At 38.5% G+C, this 15,054-nt stretch overlaps 1 protein-coding gene across 2 annotated transcripts; it reads right to left on the minus strand.

Moving 5' to 3' along the window:
• Positions 1-3,577: 3,577 nt before the first annotated feature.
• On the minus strand, positions 3,578-13,825 carry ccdc92ba (coiled-coil domain containing 92Ba). 2 transcript variants are annotated; one of them, XM_053646982.1, is made up of 4 exons: positions 13,783-13,825; positions 11,647-11,791; positions 10,323-10,370; positions 3,578-5,102 (listed from the first exon to the last, which is right to left on the minus strand). In XM_053646982.1, exons 2-4 carry the CDS (start codon positions 11,774-11,776, stop codon positions 4,399-4,401), a joined length of 882 nt encoding a protein of 293 aa, XP_053502957.1. In that variant the 5' UTR covers positions 11,777-11,791; positions 13,783-13,825; the 3' UTR covers positions 3,578-4,398. The 2 variants fall into 2 exon arrangements, with proteins under 2 accessions (XP_053502957.1, XP_053502958.1); XM_053646983.1 differs by lacking the exons at positions 10,323-10,370; positions 11,647-11,791; positions 13,783-13,825 and adding an exon at positions 8,498-8,645.
• Positions 13,826-15,054: the final 1,229 nt, after the last annotated feature.

Here is a 15,054-nt window from a genome sequence, read left to right on the forward strand (position 1 = left end):
ACTTACCAAATCCTGCAGACTTCAGCTCTCACTTTCTACTCTGGTTAAAAATCCCACACAGCCTCAATGATGTTTTTTATCTAAAATGGGATTTTTTACTTTTTTTTATGGACATACAAAAAAAAAAATCTGTTGTATTTAATTGTTTGGAAGTGAAATATCTGCAAATATAAAATTTGCTCTTTCATACTGAGAGTAACCGTGAAGACAAAAAACAAGACAATTTATATTTTCAAAAAATATCACAAATTCAGGTTGCCTAAGACTTTCGCACATCATTTGATACAGAGACTTACAGCACACTTAATAAATCGAAACGAAGGCCCTAAATCAGCATTTATCTGAAGCATACATTACTGGAATGGGAAGGGGGAGTCTGTATAGTTTGCAAAATAACTTAAAATAAGAATGTTGTGATTGCATAAGTATTTACCCCCATTGCTGTGAAACCTCTAATTTATTTCTTTTAGAAAGAGACATGATGACATTGTACATTTATTTTTAGCTTGCTAACGAAGAATTACATCATTAGCACATGAGTTATGGCCCTGAGTTTATTGCGCTATATGTGCACATTAGTGAAATAACAGAGACGAGCTCTTTTTAATATTTCATTTCTAGTGTACAACACGATAACACTGATTCTAAATTCAGTTGTTGGGCCGGGTTAGAGCCGTATCTTTTACACCCCTGTCCTAAAACAACAAGCACTGGATTAAGGTTTAGTGATCCTTCAGCTGAATGCAAGAAAATTTTCTGTACTCTGAAGGTCCACACTGTCAGAACAGATTACCACAGCAGTGTGTATTTGCAGGATTCTCCTTAGGACTAGGCTTAACCTGTCTCAGGAAGGCTAACTTTCAAACACCGTCAACATCTCAGCTTCAAAGCTGTCTCATAAGCCATTCTTAAATATTTCTAGGCGTGCACAGAAAGTGCGTCATATCCCATTCGATCTCACACCACACTGTAGCATAAGACATACACTAGAGCCATCCAGTGGTTGAGAAATAAGCAAAAAAAAACCCCTCAAAATCTAAAGTCGGAACTTTTTTTCTGTAACTGACACAATATTCTGCTACAAGTAAGCTTTACTTTTAATAGAAGGAGCAGTCTAGAATGTGACCTTCGTGAATATGAGTGTTTTTCTACATAAAGCTTTTAAATATGAAAAATCCAACTCCGCTCTCTTAACGTGAAACTGAAAAACTGCAAATAACTCTTGCTCTTTTGTGTTAACAGTGCAAGTGGAGTTTAAAAGACGTTATATTCTCTTTCACTTAATTTTAGTATTAAGATCTCAAACCGATATATACCGCAAATTGGCACTTGTCACACATTTTTGTCAGTTTCATACATGATACATACATTCACTGTCCACTTTAATAAAAACACCTGTTTCATGTGGCAGCAGCACAAAGCTTAAAATCATGCAGATACAGGTCAAGAACTTCAGTTAATGTTTACATCAAACATCAGAATGCGGAAAAAGTGTGATCTCTGTGACATTAACTATGACATGGATGTTGGTACGAGAAGGGCTGGATTGAGTATTTTCAGAAACTGCTGATCTCCTGGGATTTTCACACAACAGTCTCTAGAGTTTATACAGAATGGTGCAGGGAAAAAAATGAGATGCTTTTCTGCTCACCACGGTTGTAAAGAGTGTTTATTTGAGTTATTAGAGACTTCCTATCAGCTCAAACTAGTCTGGTCATTGTCTCTAATCAACAAGCTGTTTCAGCCTACGGACCCTCTGCTCACAGGATTTTTTTTTTTTTTTTTTGCACAATTCTGTATAAACTCTAGAGATTGTTGTGAATGAAAATCTCAGGAGATCAGCAGTTTCTGAAATACTCAAACCAGCCCAGTCTGGCACCAACAACCATGCCACAGTTAAAGACACAGAGATCACACTTTTTCTGCATTCTGATGTTTGAATTGATCATTAACTGAAACTGTTGACCTGTATCTGCATGATTTTATGCATTGTGCTGCCGCACATGATTGGCCGATTGGATAACTGCGCAAATTAGCAGGTGTACAGGTGTTCCTGTTAAAGTGGATGGTGAGTGTATATACTTTTTAAAATGTTTTTTGATTAGAAACTATTAGATACTCTAGCACAGCACATTTATTTTGTATTTGTTCCGCAATTATTTGTCTTACATAACTTTATACTATATATTTTTTGGGGAGTCGAGGGTGACCATGCTCCTTCCAAATATTGACCAGTGCTGTGGACTCTACTCAGCACCACACAATCCACTGGCAAACATTTTTCTAGTTAGTTTTTTTCAAGTTTGGGTGTTCTTTATCTGATCTGTATGTTGTAATAGCTATAGACAGGTGACAAATTAAAGGAAAAACTGGTGGCTTTGTTATGCTGTAGGTATCATTTTGCTGCCATATGTAGGGGTCTAGTTATCCCCTTAGATGGAAGTCAGTGCAAATCGATACAAAGTTATTCTGAGTAATCGGCGTGATCCTATGATGAAACATTTCTATCTTGATGAGAGTGGTCTCTTCCAGGATGACCTTGTCTCCGTTCACAGGGCACGAGGGCTCGCTGAATGGTTTGATGAGCATGAAAATTATGCAAATCCTGCACGATGGCCCCTACAGTGACCAGACCTCAACCCAACTAAACAGTCTGGAGATTTTGGTTTGACATGTTTGACGGTGCTCTCCACACCCATAATCAGCAAAACACTAACTGGATGAATATCTTTTGGAAGAATGGGGTTCATCCCTCCAGTACAGTTCCAGAGACGGTATAGAATCTATGACAAGAATGACTGAAGCTGGTTCTGGTTCGTGGTGGCCCAACGCATTACTAACGGCGTTTTCAGACCTGTAGATATGTGCTTTGTTCTGAAACAGGGACTTAAATTGTTACAGTGGTGCATTTTCTCCTCGGCTTGGTCGCTTTCACAAGGCAACATTTCAAAGCGTAGCAAAATGTGTTTATGCAAGTCACATTTGTTTATGTCCCGGGGCTCTGTTCATAACGTTCATCCATCGAGATGGATAGACAGCAGCTCCGCAAGCTTACTGTGGCTATCCTTTTAGCTGTAGTTAATATAAATTATCTAATTAATTTCCACAGAGCGATTAAAGCCCATCTCCTTGAGACGCTCGCTCAACACCTTGTAAACCACAGTGTTTTTATGCGTTTTGAAAGTTGCTCAAGAATATGTTCGTCAGACCAAATTTCAATGAGGCATTTTACCTTGTCTTTGAGCCATTCCCATCATGCATTGCTATATAGGTTGGTTCGTTGGTCCGTTGGGTCGGATTGCTTTCTCACCACAAGCGAATCGATTGCCGTGTTCATATATGTCTTAACAAACTAAACCAAGGGAGAAAACGCACCAGGTTCCAAAATAAACCCTCCAAACGAGTCAGGTGAGAAAACACCTGATGTTTTTTCCCATTAATTTGTCGCCCGTCTGTTCATATGTATGGCAAGTCTTTAAGTTCTAAACCATAATGCAAAATATGAAGCACACTGGGACCACTTTGGGTTTGTTTTTTTTTACAATGCGTAAATTAACTGACTACAAACAAAAGTTTGGTCTGAGAACGGTTTGTTTGTGGGTCATTTAAGATGGGTCTGAGGTTGTTTGTCACTAACGGATGCACAAAACTGCTGAGTCATCAATCCAAGACCACTTGTCACCAAATGTGAAATATTCCTAAAATACTAGCGTTAATATCCGGGTTTTTAAACAGATTCGAAGCAAACCAGTGATTCCTAACACGATTAAAATACGATTCCTTACTTGATTCTCCTAAAGCTTATACTATCTACAAACCCACAGACCCTCAAACTCTCTACACTAAGTAACCCCTGAGCCTCAATCTACAGGAAACAGCTCCCAAATCTCTACTATTATACACAGCTGTACTGATAAAACAACTGGTTCTTGTTTTTGTCGGAAGACCGAAATATGGTCATGAAAAAGCAGGTCTTTTCATATGTGCACTCACTGCAGTGCACTTGCTTGAAAGAAGTGTGGAAATATTATGTAGAATAACCAAGATCATACTGTATAACAAGAAAACCTTCCTAAATACAACAAAACCTGACAATCTGCTGCACCCAAGAGCAAGAGCACGTTAGTAACAAACAGCCAAGACACAGAGGCACCCCACCATGTGGACAACTATGAGCTGCCCTATGGCTGTCCTTCCTAAGGCAAGGCAAAACCACACAGCGGTGCTGTGTACTGCGGCCAGACCGCTGGCCGTTATTGTCTTTCTTTGAATTTACGGCTAAGAAAACAAACAAGAAAATTATAAAGCGAATATAATAAAAACATGTCTACCAGTGCCAATGTAGTCAGTGATAAGAGGTAAAGAAAGAAGCAGGCCAGTTTTTGCAGGACAGCACGGTCACTTCGCTTTGCCTTCAGCAGTAGCTGCTGTTTTTACGGGGACTGTGGCAACCAGCCTGCTGGCTGAGTCTCCCTGATCTGTTTCGTCTGGCTCCTCTCCACCCTCTGCCCCCCGAAGTGTTTGTGTGTGATGCTGAAACGGTCGAGTCGCTGCCGGTCTGCGTGGGTGGAGGAAGAGTGCAGGGTCAGGCATGGCCATGGGCTCCTCAGGACCAATCACCCTCTCACGAGGAACACACTCCCTGGCCCGCTCGGCACGCAGGTGTGAGCACGCCCTGATACCACTGCGCCTTTTCGGTTTGACCGTAGGTGTAGTGAAGTTATCGTTCTGAGACGGGCTGAGGGAAGACAGAGTCTCTGTCCCAACCAGTTCCCGTCTCCTGCGATGCTGCTGCTGCTGCTGCTGTTGTTGTTGTAGCTGCAGCTTTTGCCTGGCAGCGTGCAGCTGAAATGACAGGTACGCGGCAGTCTTGGTCTGCTTCTGTAGCTCGCCGTTCAGCCCAGTGCTCCTGTGGCTGCGCTGCTTGAGCTCCTCCAGGAAGCGCCGCTCTTTCTCCTTCAGGCTTGCCCTCAGAGCTCCCACCAGCACCCCCTTGTGGCTCAGCTCCTCACGTAGTTCTTCCTGAGAGTGCTCCTGCTCCTGTAGTCTACTCTCCACGGCCTGACAACGCGCCTCCAGCAGTTCCTCTTCCTCAAGTACCTCTAGCAATGTACACACACACAGAAAAGGAAAGCTATTTAAGCAGTGCTTTTCATGCCATTACTTGTTATCTATCATATGCTCAACTGCACAGCCCATGCTTCTCTCCCATGTGAGCTTAAAATAACAGAAATCATTTATATGTCATGAAACAGGCATTCTGGATATGAACAATCTTTTAATGGCTCTGTAAGCATATTAACAACTAAGCTAAATAATTGATGGGGTTTAAAAGGAAAAGCCAGACAAAGGCAAAGGGCAAAGAGACTATAGCCAAGGATTTGAGAATTATTGAGCAAATCCTAACCCACCAATCAGCTGTGACCAGACCAATATCAGGGTGTGCCATCTGTTCAGGGTTATTACACACCATACAAAAAGCTTCTGTTATCCTGGAGTTATAAAGTGTCTATTAAAATTACCTTTCTGTAAAAGGAAAATGTTATCCTTTATTTAGAATGTTATCCTGCAGTCAGTCAGATAAAGTGCAAGCTGTCCACCAAAAATATTTGATAAGAGTGGAACATTAGATAAGAGTGCAGCGCTGGGAGACAGATGGCTAATTATGCAAGGACGTTCATTTTAACCTAATCAAATACCTAGACCCTGGGACATTTTATGCACATAATAATATAATATAATATAATATATAAACAATAATATAATATATCAGGCATAAATCACAGGCTAAATACAGTCAAAACTAATTACACTGAGAACACTGGGACCTCTGCACCTGGTCCATAGGGGACTAACAGGAAGTGTTTATCCTTCTGTCATTTCTATAAATGACAGCTATTGAATATTTTTATTTTCAAATGTTCTATAAAGATTAAAAAAGCACTAGGTATATATTTTCTTCATTTTTTATTTGAAAAGAAAACCAGCAGGAGACTATCATTAACACTTAGCAATAAAACAAGCTCATCACAAATTCAAGCCCTTTACAAAACCAGGGTCAACATGTCCAGTTAAACACATTCAAAGTTTTTCATTTCAAATGTTAAGGTGCTCAAAATCTATCAAAGCATAATCAGAATCAGTCTAAACACAAGGTACAGTCTGAATTATCCAACTGCTCTGGAGCGCTATGTATTAGGCATGGTCGCAATTACATTATTTAAAATCCCTGAAATTAATGCAAATAAATGTGTGTGTTCTAGCTAGCAGTCCAGAGATGTAGGATATTTAGCATCAGGCATTAAAGAAAAATGAAAGTTACGCAATTTTCCCCTGACTTTTTTATGTTAAAGTTAGCTACATTATCTTTGTACTGAAGCTTTTACGCATTTATGTTTGTGTTTTTAAGAATGGATTTTTTTTTTGTATAGACTGTGAAAAATCTCTCCTCTGAGGACAGTAAAGAATCTAATATTAAAGCCTAAAATGAAGGAAGGTTACCAGCTAGGTTTTGTGCAAAATGAATGTCTAAATCTTCACATTTGTCTAAATAGCTGACGTGCATAAGTAATAACATTTGTACATGCATCATTTCATAATGTAATAGATGAAGGCCATTACACTATCCATCCATCCATTTTCTCTACCGCTTATCCTGCACAGGTTTGCAGAGAGCCTGGAGCAATCCCAGGGAACAAGGCGGGGATGCATGGGGAGAGCATGCAGATTCCACGCATGCAGGGCAGAGGAGGGAATCAAACCCCCCACCCCAGAGGTGCAAGGCAAATGTGCCAACCAGAAAACCATACACCCCCCACCATAATATTATATATAAGTAAATATAGAAATCAAATTGGAGCTGTGTTATCACCCAAAAATCATATTTGTACTTCATGTTTACAGACAACAATGTGTCATGCAGTGTCAGAAACCACACAAGTCATTTATTTCAGATTATGGAACAACACTGATGTGATAATTTAAACATGCCACCTGAATTTATGTTAAACTAGCTATAAGCTTCCCTTACTTGCTAAATTAGCCTTTTTGCAGTGCAAAACTAAATAAGCAAATATCATACATCAAACATGTCATGGCTGATCAACTACATATGGAATGACAGGAAAATTTTCCAAATTGTGCAAATAATTTTAGTAAACTATTTCAGTAAGACCAATAAGGTCAACTCAAAGTAGTACTCTAAAGAGAGACAACTAGAAATAATACAGATAAGAGATAACTATCTATGAAGAGATAATTATAGTTCTAGAGTTAGAACTATATAAAAAAAAAATAGGCTAAAAAATCAATAGATAGAAATTAGAGCTATCCAGTTTTAGAGTTTTAATTCATATCTATTGACTTTAAGAGTTCTAATTTCTATCTATTTAATTTTAAGTGTTGTAATTTCTATCTATCTCATTTTAAGAGTTTTAATTGCTATCTATTGATTTTAGGGTTCTAATTTCTAGCCTAAAATAAATAGAGAGAAATTACAATGCTAAAATGAGAACTCTAACAAGCAATACAGAAATTAGAACACTAAAATGAGAAAGATTTTGAAAAGAACTTTGAGCTTTGAAAAGTGATAGCTAGAAATTAGAACTATAAAATGAGAGACATTAAAACTCAAAATCAACAGATAGAAATTAGAATGGTAAAGTGAGATAGACACAAATTATAACGCTAAAAGGCAATAGAGAGAAATTACAACTCTAAAAATCAATAAGTAGAAATTACAACGCTAAAATGAGATAGATAGAAATTAGAACTGTAAAAAACGATAGATAGATATTAGAACTGTAAATATCAATAGATAGAAAATAGAACTGTAAATATCAATAGATAGAAAATAGAACTGTAAATATCAATAGAAGGATATTAGAACTGTAAAAATCAATTAATAGATATTAGAATTGTAAAAAACAACAATATATAGAAAATAGAACTGTAAAAACCAATAGATATATTAGAACTGTAAAAAACAATACACAGAAATTAGAACTGTAAAAATCAAGATAGAAAATAGAACCGTAAAAAAAACAATAGAAAGATATTAGAACTGTAAAAAAAAACAATAGATAGAAAATAGAACTGTAAAAAACAATAGATATATTAAAACTGTAAAAAATCAATATAGAAATTAGAACTGTAAATATCAATAGATAGATATTATAACGCTAAAATGAGACAGACATAAATAAGAATGCCTAAAATGAATAGAGAGAAATTACAGTGCTAAAATGAGATAGAAATTAGAACTCTAAAAAAGGGATAGAGAATAGAGCAGTAGAGCACTAAATTACAGCACTAAAATGAGAAAGACGCTAAAATTACATAGATAGAAATTAGAACTCATTTTGTTTAATGTTCTCAGTTGAACATTGAACCAAGCAGTAGCCCCTATGAGGAAAAATATTTTAAATGACACCACACCGCCTTAGGAAATGTATAAATTACTGGGTGTAATCATATTTTATATTCCATCTTTTTTTACTTCTCTCATGCGGCCTCTGCAGGTGATGCCTTTCCATCCCCAATCACATCCAGTCCATCAGCAGGTCAGACTCAGATGAGCTCATGCAGTGAATATAGAAAATGCAGTGTTATCTGATCCTCATTAATACCCACCCTATTGTTTAGACTCCCTCCCTTCTCCGTTCTAAAACCTTCACTGATCCAGCTTGGCAAATCTGACATCATATTAGAGGAAATTAGGATTTCAAATGATTTGTATTGCAAGAAGCCAAATGTTGAAGCACATGTGATTGGATTCTTAACTATTACTTTGATTAAGAATTCTGTTTACCCAAATTCAGTTTCATGTTGAAACATTCAATGTCTCTGCCCAATTTTTCAGTTATTGTCACTATTCGGCTGCTGCCCTCATCCTCTCTGTCTCCCTGACTAATACAGTCTCAGAGTGTGTGTGGGTGGGGGGGAGTGGAACAAGTTGTAACTGGATATTCCTGCTGGGACTGTACTGAAGAGGACAGAAGGGAGGGGAAGGGAGGGATCAGTTTATCACAGAGGAGGAGAACCATTGTGGGGGAGAGATCAGGAGAGAGTTGGCCTGATGATGAGAAAGTAGGATTGTGAAATTCTGGCATCAGCACTTAAATAGTATAACTTTCTTTTAACCCTTTATTTATTTATTGAGATAGAGAATAAATCTCTATCTTTATAAATCTCTATACTTGTGTAAATTTGTGGAAAGAAGTTAAAAAAAATGAAATAAAATCATTAAAAAGTCTTCAGTCAGGAACCATTTAATCATTAACCAACAAAAAACAAACTGGTTGATCAATACTATCAGTATAAAAACAAAATTTCTAATATTTGCGATTTGACTTGGCTGATGTATTATTAAAGTTGTGAGGAACATTCTGAGGTGTACATACTATTTCAGAGTTTTCTCTTGTTCTGACAGGAGAGATTAAAATAACAAAGTGTAAGGTGGAAAGGAGCACTGCATAGGATTGCTTCATCTGAGAGGACGATGTGAGCTGATGCTAACTGCATGATGCAGTTATATATATATATCCATTTATATCAAATATGTATCCATTTAATACAACCTTGATGAGAGTTGTTATTAATATTCCTCATTGACTTTGGGCTTGTCTGCTAATGACTAAATGTTAAATGATGGATAACATTCAAATTATTTTGTCAAGATTGGTCAAAAAATCCCAATAACATTATTTCTTATTGCTATGTGGCACTTGCACAATAATGTGTCTTACAAGTAATAATGACTTCACATACTTCCATGATTAACTAGTGCTGCTGTGACTAACAGGGGAAAGACAGCGTGCTGTCCCTCCCACTCAAAGCACATGACCAATTTTGCTCTCATGGTTCCCGGCCTCGGGTGCCATCATCAGGATTTGAACATGTAATCTCTAGACAATAGGGCAAGCACTTTTCTGTTGCGCCACTTGGGAGCCTGTTTCTCTTTTTCCTTTTATTTATTTATTTATTTAGCTTGAGTAGACAATGTTTTTCTTTCTGTCATACCTTTTAATATAGCACACTGTATAAAAATTCACATTTCGCACTTTTTACAATTTATCAGGCTCTTGATTTTGTATCCTCAAATAGAAATTCTTTGCTGTAGAAGATTGTAATGCTGTTTTAGCACTTCCTGATTGAGAGTTTATAAAACATAACTAGAAATAACAAAAAAGCCTAGTTTTGTTTGACCGTGGACTCCTATTGCCATGCTGGATACAGGACGAAGGGATGAAGGCTATCAAGGTTAAAGCAATCTTGGGCCGTTCTGTATGTCTCTGTATCTATGTGAATGTTTGGGCACTCACCTGCTTCACTTTTGCCAGGAGGCTTTAAATTCAGCTCATGGGTCAGTTCTGTAACATAAGCGACAGGCAATTATTAGTGACAAGAAATTCACATTTGGGCTGAAACAGGTGATGTTCTGTGTAACTGAATAATCTTACCCAGTTTTACCACTGCTGATATTATCATTCATACCCTGGAGACACGGAAGCCCAATCTAATCAGGGCATTTCACGATAGCATACGTCTCATTCAGCAATCAGAGGGAGACAAAGCCATGAACAAGCAGAAGTGCTTCCCTTTTTTTCCTCCTCGAGCTGTCTCAGCATATCCACAGACAGGATCAGGTGGACCTCGTACTGTATTACACAAAGCCACGCTGCCAGGAAGCTATTGACCTGCAGTGCTCTCGGAAGAGTCTACACCATCCCACAGAGAGATGGAGAGGGGGAGAAACAGAGCTGCATCCCTTCCTCATGCAGGAAGATGAGTGGTGTAGTCCGGCTATCGCGTGCACTTGCGCTAACGTGCATTCTTTGGGCGTGGCAGCATACAGTATGCGTACATGAGTATCTTTAACATGTATCAGTTTCACATATCCTTTATGAGAGAGACATAAGCTTTCCTTTGTATGTTCTTTTTTTACTGTAAGAGGTATGATAAAGATCTTACAATATCATCCTTCATTGAAGGTCTTGACGAGGCCAATTATCCTTATCAGTTATCATTATTAACACTGGCTTACTCTCAGAACACATAATGAAGTGTATGAAATATAGGCACACACTGGCTTGGCATCGAATCGTATGTGCCATATTTCTGAAACAATTAACTGATGTATTTTATGCCATCACACCTGTAATCTTTCAGATAAGTTAAATACAAAAATCTTACAAACAGTCACCTTGGTTTTGTTCAGTAAAGGATTGGAATTGAATAATACTCAGAGCTTTCATATATATATATATAAAAATATAAAAAACTGGAAAAACATGATTTGTCTATTTCTGTAGTAATTTACTGTATCAAACCGTGTCAGCCGTTCCTGTCACTAGATTCCCACCCTGCATAGCCTGATTTATAACAAGACAGGTTAGCAAAAATATCTACTTGACAAAAGTGGCTGTATTTATGGATTGATTTGCCAGTGTACTGTTTCAGCACTTCTGTGAATTCAGCTGTCCTCGTGATAAACACCTGTGTTTTTGTGTGTTTCGGCACTTCCTGTAGCTGTCCCATTTACTAGCCCTAACTATGTGCACCTGCTGAGCATTTTTGCACAGATGTTATGTTCAGTGAATGTATATGTGCATGCGCATATGTGCATATGTAATCTTTTAGCCTCACCTGTGCAGCGTTTCTGCAAGGACAGGATCTCCAGGTGTAAGCCATGCAGCAGTGTCAGCTGCTCCTGCCGCAGGAATATGATGCTTCTCTCCACACTCTCCACCTGCCTCGCCAGTGTGCTCCTGTCCATCACCACCTGCGGCCGCTTCACGGCGAAAAAAGAAAAAAAAAGTAAAAGTGTTATGGAAAAACAATTCACCAGCTCTTTTCTACATGAACATACAGGGGCAACATGCCGTTTGATCCTGAGTTCAGATTACTTTCTGTTTGGAGTTTCTGTGCATCTTCTACCAATTTTTGTACGGCTTTACTCTAAATAAGTTTCCCCCTATCTTACACAAACATAGTGGTTGTTGTACCATACTGTGGATTGCATCAGAGTACAGTACAACATCTGCACAGTGTGTGACCAGAAGGCACTACAACGGGTAGTGAAAACTGCCCAAAACATTACTGGAACGCATTCCCCCAACATTAAGGAGATTTAACAAAAGCGTTGCTTGCGTCAGAGTCAGAGGTATTATCAAGGACACCTCTCATCCCCACCATGGACTGTTTGTACGTCTCCATCAGGAGAACCTTACAGAAGTCTACGTTGTTGCACAAAAAGACTCATGAACACCTTTTTCCCTTCTCTTCAGCTGTACTAATGCTGAACCCAGCTTCTAAGTGTTAACTTCCAGCCTCCACCTAATAACTAAGCATTAGCAATAGACATCATACTATACCGTATTGTACATTATTGTGTTTATATGCAATTATTTAGAAGTTCTTGCACTTTACTGCAATTATCTGTCATCACTACAGTTATTTATATCAGACTGCACATTACTGATATTTGCACATTTGCATTTACTGTAATCCACTGTATCATATTGCATGCATCATGCTGTTTACCTCTACCTGTATACTGTTTATCTCAACTTATTGTCCATAATTCTTTTTTATTTCATGTAAAATAATTGTCATTTGCATTACTGTTATGCATCATACTGTTTACCTTTACCTGTATGGAGTTATCTTAACTTACTGCACCATAACCATATTTACATCATTTAACTTATTTGCTATTTGCACTACTGGTTGGACGCTAATTGCATTTCATTGTCTCTGTACTCAATAACAATAAAGTTGAACTTAACTTAACTTAACCTAACCTTAATTGCCCCTAGGTGTGAATACGTGCGTGGTGCCCTGAGATGGACCGACGTACCATCCAGGGTGTATTCCCAGATCCACCGTGACCCTGACCAGGATTATGCAGGTTCTGAAGGTGAACAAATGAATGAACATGCAGACAAATAGTGTTTAAATGATCAGCTGCAGTGATTCTGGTATAACCTTCCAGAAGCAGGTTCAAGCCCAGATTTAGCCTGAATGTTCAGCATGTTACCTGCCAATAAGGGGGTTATGAAGGTGATTTATTTATCTGGGATTAAAACTGAGTTTTTTTGTGATATGACAGGAAGTTAAACCTGTTCCATCTGACACCCATAAAATCCCACCCAACCTCTTAACCTACACAAAACTCTATTATTTCACCGCATTTTCACTGGAGATATTCCAGCACAGTTAATCCCCACCCCCACTCCCATCATTAACAGATGCATGCTTAATATATGGTTACCAACATGGCATACCAACACTAGATTAGACATTATAATGATATTTTATGAGCGATGTATTTCCAACATGTGTAAGAAAAGGGCTTAATAACAAAAATATGTTGCGTGATAATTAGAGGTTTCAATTGCCTGCGTGACACCTACCGGACTCTCCATTAGTGCAGGTTGCACTGACACCCAAACGAGAAAAACAAAGCTTTACAAACAGCGTAACCGGTGCACGAAATGGAGATCCAGGTTTATATAAAGTCCGAGGTGAAATTCGCTCCGTTCATACAATGCATTATGAATACTGCACGACATCCTCCGAGGAAGCAGATCGATGTCCAGTGAAGCATTAAGACATCACTACCTCACTGAAGGCCACCAAGGTTACACGAATGCGATGTAATGCGAACGAATATCAAAACACACGATGTGCATCACCTTAGCCTATGCGTTGGTTACGGAAAACGACAATGACAGTAATTTACAGTAGATATAGCTAGCTATTTCCTGCGCATGGGCCTACCTTCTCTTCTACACGAAGGGCGCGTGCCGTTTTCTCCTCCGCACGCCAGCAGGGCGACGAAGAGCGGCGCGCGCAGAACCTGCGCTCAATCTGATTGGACGAGGAGAGCGCGCAGCACGCGCACACGGCCACAACAAACCCAAGTACCGTGTGTACATCTGCATGAATCCATCAGCAGCAGGTCGGGGATTTAAGACACATGATGGCAACAAAGATCAAACAAAGGCAACCTGAGTAAACACAAAAGTCGAGTTTTTAAATGATAATGTTATTTATTGAAATAAAAAAGTTATCCAATACCAGGTGGCTCTATGTGGGAATGTATTTGCCCTCATAGTTACTAATTCCATAAATCTATGAAGCTGCATTCATACTGGGGTTCAGCTGGACGAGACACAACCAGGCCTGATTATTGCAAACCCTGTTCAATCAAATCAGGAAACTTGTCATTTTAGTATTGTATAGCATTCTCACATGGACAGCAGTAATCAAATTAATGACCTTATTCTGAATAAGACAATATTGTGATTAAGGTGTTTACATGAGTCGCTTTTAGAATACTCCTTTCATGTTCTTGTTTTACATGTTATAGAACATAGATCAATTAACGACACACGTCATTACGTCACCGCGCACGCCGTCCCCCTCCAGAATTTCACGCATCAACATACAGTACGTCTTCGTTATCCCCGTATACAGTTTTGGGAGTTTCATTTTTAATTTTACGAACGCTTCAAGTGCAGTTAATTATTTGTCATGCTATATATATGCTCACTGCTGTGTGTGTACGTGTCCTGTCACAAAATGTGGTGAAAACTTCCACACGACGTTAATAGTGTAATTAAGGTGTGTACATGTCTGTAATGCACTTCGATAATGTGACTAAAACAGGAATACTCCACATGTCTTAATTTGATTTGTTTACTTCGAGTATGACTTTAGTCGGATTAAGGTCATCAATAATCGCTGTTTACATGGTAGTTTATTAATCAGTGCATCTTCTCAATATCAGATTATTGTTGTCCATGTAAACGTACTGATATACACACCTTAATGACACTATTAACATTGTATGGAGTTTTTACCGCATTTTGCGACAGGACACGTATACACATGGCAAACAAGAGAGCACGGCTGCGTCTGAAACCGTACTTACCTGCTATAGAGTAGGCAAAATACGTGTAGGTAAGTATGCGGTTTGGGACGCAGCCCACAGCTTCAAGCAGTCGTTTATTAGCACGTATAGCATGATAAATAATTAACTTCACTTGA

Source organism: Ictalurus furcatus, chromosome 17 (assembly GCF_023375685.1).
Source record: "Ictalurus furcatus strain D&B chromosome 17, Billie_1.0, whole genome shotgun sequence".
Classification (NCBI taxonomy): domain Eukaryota; kingdom Metazoa; phylum Chordata; class Actinopteri; order Siluriformes; family Ictaluridae; genus Ictalurus; species Ictalurus furcatus.

Excerpts from the sequence above, each read along its gene's own strand:
- ccdc92ba (XM_053646982.1), bottom strand. The coding sequence starts at position 11,776 with ATGGACAGGAGCACACTGGCGAGGCAGGTGGAGAGTGTGGAGAGAAGC. Across the intron at positions 10,371-11,646 it reads CTTGCAGAAACGCTGCACAG|AACTGACCCATGAGCTGAAT; the intron begins GTGAGGCTAAAA and ends CTTATGTTACAG. Across the intron at positions 5,103-10,322 it reads TCCTGGCAAAAGTGAAGCAG|AGGTACTTGAGGAAGAGGAA; the intron begins GTGAGTGCCCAA and ends GTACATTGCTAG.